This window comes from Arachis ipaensis, chromosome B07, assembly GCF_000816755.2.
Source record: "Arachis ipaensis cultivar K30076 chromosome B07, Araip1.1, whole genome shotgun sequence".
Classification (NCBI taxonomy): domain Eukaryota; kingdom Viridiplantae; phylum Streptophyta; class Magnoliopsida; order Fabales; family Fabaceae; genus Arachis; species Arachis ipaensis.
The window spans coordinates 66,075,180-66,078,812 of record NC_029791.2 but is presented as its reverse complement, the minus strand read 5'-3'; the positions used below and the strand labels follow the sequence as shown (position 1 = coordinate 66,078,812).

Below are 3,633 nucleotides of genomic sequence, written 5' to 3'. Positions count from 1 at the left end.
CAATCAATTTCTTGCTCCTTCATCTCACCATGATATTCGATGGATTGAGACACCAATCTAACTAGGTTCCTCCTTTATCAAAAGTAAAAATTTGAGAGGTTTGCTTCTCATGTTAGTGGCCACACTAAACTTAATTTTTGTGACCTACTCTTAAGATAATCTAAGTTGCAAGGTGGGTTAAAATTAATTGGAACAGTGGCCACACCAAACTTAATTTCTCAACATCTCCTTGAATCATTAAAGAACTACACACAATTGATTCATGAATGTATGAGGGGGGAATTTGTAAGCAACCATCTCTACACTATGAAGTAATCCACAATTTATTCTTAGAGACTAAAGATTACCCAAAAATGAAACTTAAACAATTAACACTAAAAGTCTAGAAAACAGTAAAAAAAGGATATGGTTGTTGGGGTGCCTCCCAACTAGCGCTTCTTTAACGTCACTAGCTTGACGGTTCTTCCATGCTTAGCTGAGGTTATAGTTCACCCTGTGCTCCTCCATTGATTCCCCTAGATAATGCTTAAGCCTATGACTATTGACAGTGAAGGTCCTTTGTGAATTCTCCTCTATGAGTTCCACATGACTATATGGTGAGACCTTAGTGATTGTGAAAGGTCCTGACCATCTTGATTTCAACTTTCCTGGGAAGAGTTTGAGTCTTGAGTTGTAGAGGAGGACTATTTGTCCTTCTGCAAAGTTCCTTTGTGCTAGCCTTTGATCTTGCCATTTCTTTGTTTTATCTTTGTAAATCTTTGCATTTTCATAGGCTTGAATCCTAAATTCCTCCAGTTCATTCAGTTGTAGTTTTCTTCTTCCCCCAGCAGCTTGTTTGTCAAAATTCAGCACTTTAAGAGCCCAAAATGCTTTATGCTCAAGTTCTACAGGCAGATGACAAGCCTTTCCATACACTAATTTATATGGAGACATACCAATTGGGGTTTTAAAAGCTGTTCTATAAGCCCATAAAGCATAATCTAATTTCTTTGAGCAATCTTTTCTTAAGGCCCCAACAGTCTTCTCAAGAATCCTCTTGAGCTTCCTATTTGAAATTTTTGCTTGTCCATTGGTTTGTGGGTGGTAAGGTGTAGCTACCTTATGCTTGACTCCATATTTGAGGAGGAGAGTCTCCAGTTATTTATTGCAGAAGTGACTCCCTCCATCACTTATGAGAGCACTTGGCACCCCAAACCTGCTAAATATATTCGAGTAAACTACCATTTCTATCCACAAAAGTTGAAAACACTGACATATCTACCCATAGAAGATGAAAATTACCATTTGTATCCATAAAAAATAGTTTTTGCAAGCAAAATTATCCAAACCTTAAAAAATTAAATAAAATTCCTAAACTGCTCTTCTCTCCACCACTATCATCTTCTCCCTCTTTCCTTTCTCTCTCTCTCTCTCTCTCTCTCTCAATGTTCTCAGCCACCCAATTCCAACATCAACTACATACTAACATCTCACCCTCCCCCTCAACCGTCATCCTAACCCCTTTTTCTGCACACTCCCCTATCGGTGTCAATCGCGACTCAAAAGTACCACCATCACCATCAGCCATCACTACCGTTAACTTCACCACCTGAATGGATTAGGTTTTCTCTGCACATACTCAAAGGTTGCGACTTTTTCAAGGGTTGATCGAAAACACTAATCAACAAGGTTAAAATCTATGACTCTAACCCTGAAATCCTCCAAGCTTTCTCTAACACCGCCATTGACCTCAACGACACAGGTACGGTGGCGCAAACGCTGACGGAGCATTTGAGTGGTTGCGCCAAGTGAGGATCGTCGATGGAGCCCATGGAGGTGCACTTGCATTTGAGGGTGGAGTTCCAGTGGTTCTTAATGGCTTTGTCAGTTTTGCCAGAGAGGAGTCGGGCTATGGTGGCCCACTTGTTGCCAAACCGAGCGTGAGCTCTAATTATGGTGTCGTCCTCTTGGGGGTGAAGGCCTGGTGCTCCACCTACAGGGAGAGCTGGTTGCACCATCGGAGCCTGCAAAAAATGGGTTGGTTCATGAACCTGTAATAAAGAGCAAAGCAAAAGGAAATCAGGGGAGAGGTAGATATAACAACGGTAGGGATCAGGCAACAACGGTGGTGGTTCTACGACACAGAAAGAGGTGAAGAGGGTTAGCTATGACGGTGATAAGGTAGCGTGAAGAGGAGGATCTCTGACACAGTAGGCTCTGGTTCGAGGCCGATGGTGATAGTGGCGAGGAGAAGCTGGCGCGGTGCTCCTGGGCTCGACGTAGGTCTGTACGTTGCTGGCGGAGAAGGGGGTGAACAGTGATGAGGAGGGTGATACGGTGGTATGTGGTTGATGTTGGAATTGGGTGACTGAGAATATTGAGAGAGAAAGAGAAAAGAGGGACGAGATGATAGTGGTAGAGAGAAGGGTAGTTTAGGAATTTTATTTAATTTTTTAGAGTTTGGATAATTTTGCTTGCAAAAACTATTTTTTATGGATACAAATGGTAATTTTTATTTTCTATGGGTAGATATATCAGCGTTTTCATCTTTCGTGGATAGAAATGGTAGTTTACTCAATATATTCTTTCTCAAGAAATTGATTACCACTTTATTGTCATTGGTTGAAGTTGCAATAGCCTTTACCCATTTGGATACATAGTCTATTACCACTAATATGTAGCTATTTGAGTATGAGGATGGGAAAGGTCCCATAAAGTCAATTCCCCATACATCAAATAACTCTAATTCCATGATGAACTTTTGTGGCATTTCGTTCCTCTTGGGTAGGTTTCCAGCTCTCTGGCACACATTGCACCTCTTCACCAACTCTCTTGCATCTTTGAAGATGGTAGGTCAAAAAAATCCACACTGTAACACCTATGTTGCAGTCCTTTCTCCTCCAAAGTGTCTTCCATAGGTAGATCCATAGCAATGCCAAAGGACTTCTTGTCCTTCTTCATATGAAATGCACCTTCTCAATATTCCATCAGAACATCTTTTAAAGAGATATGGTTCATCCCATATGAAGTGTTTGGCATCATTAATGAGCTTTCTTCTTGAGTGCTTGTTGGTATTAGGTGGTAGCTCTCCAATGGCCTTGAAGTTGGCAATGTCCGCAAACCATGGTGCCTCTTGAAGCATCATTAATTATTCTTCTGGGAAGCTTTCATTTACACTAGATGTGTAATCTTTATTGTCTACACATGGAATCCTTGAAAGGTGGTCTGCTACTTTGTTTTCTACTCCACTTTTATCCTTGATTTCAATGTTGAATTCCTGGAGTAGTAGGATCCATATGATTAACCTTGGCAAGGACTCTTGCTTAGTTAGTAAGTATTTTAGTGCTGCATTGTCAGCAATGACAACTACTTTAGAACCAATGAGGTAAGATCTGAATTTTTCAAAAGCAAAGACAATAGCTAAAAGTTCTTTTTCTGCGGTAGTGTAGTTCTTTTGTACTTCATTGAGTGAAATGGAACTAGCAGAAGATAAATTGCAGTGAATTAAAAGTGCAGAAGAAGTAAATTGGTTGAATCTTAAAGCAAGAAAATAAAAAAGCTTAAACTTAAATTGCAAGAAAGGTAAATGACTGAAGCTTAAAGTGCAAGGAATTTAAATTGTTGAATATAAATTGTAAGGGAACTTAAATTGCA

The 3,633-nt window shown here is 40.1% G+C and overlaps 1 protein-coding gene across 1 annotated transcript; it reads right to left on the bottom strand.

The window, feature by feature from the left end:
- LOC107607268 lies at nt 472-1,567 on the bottom strand. Its single transcript, XM_016309240.1, has 2 exons — nt 1,467-1,567; nt 472-958 (listed from the first exon to the last, which is right to left on the bottom strand). The coding sequence occupies exons 1-2, from the start codon at nt 1,565-1,567 to the stop codon at nt 472-474; spliced, it is 588 nt and encodes a 195-aa protein (XP_016164726.1).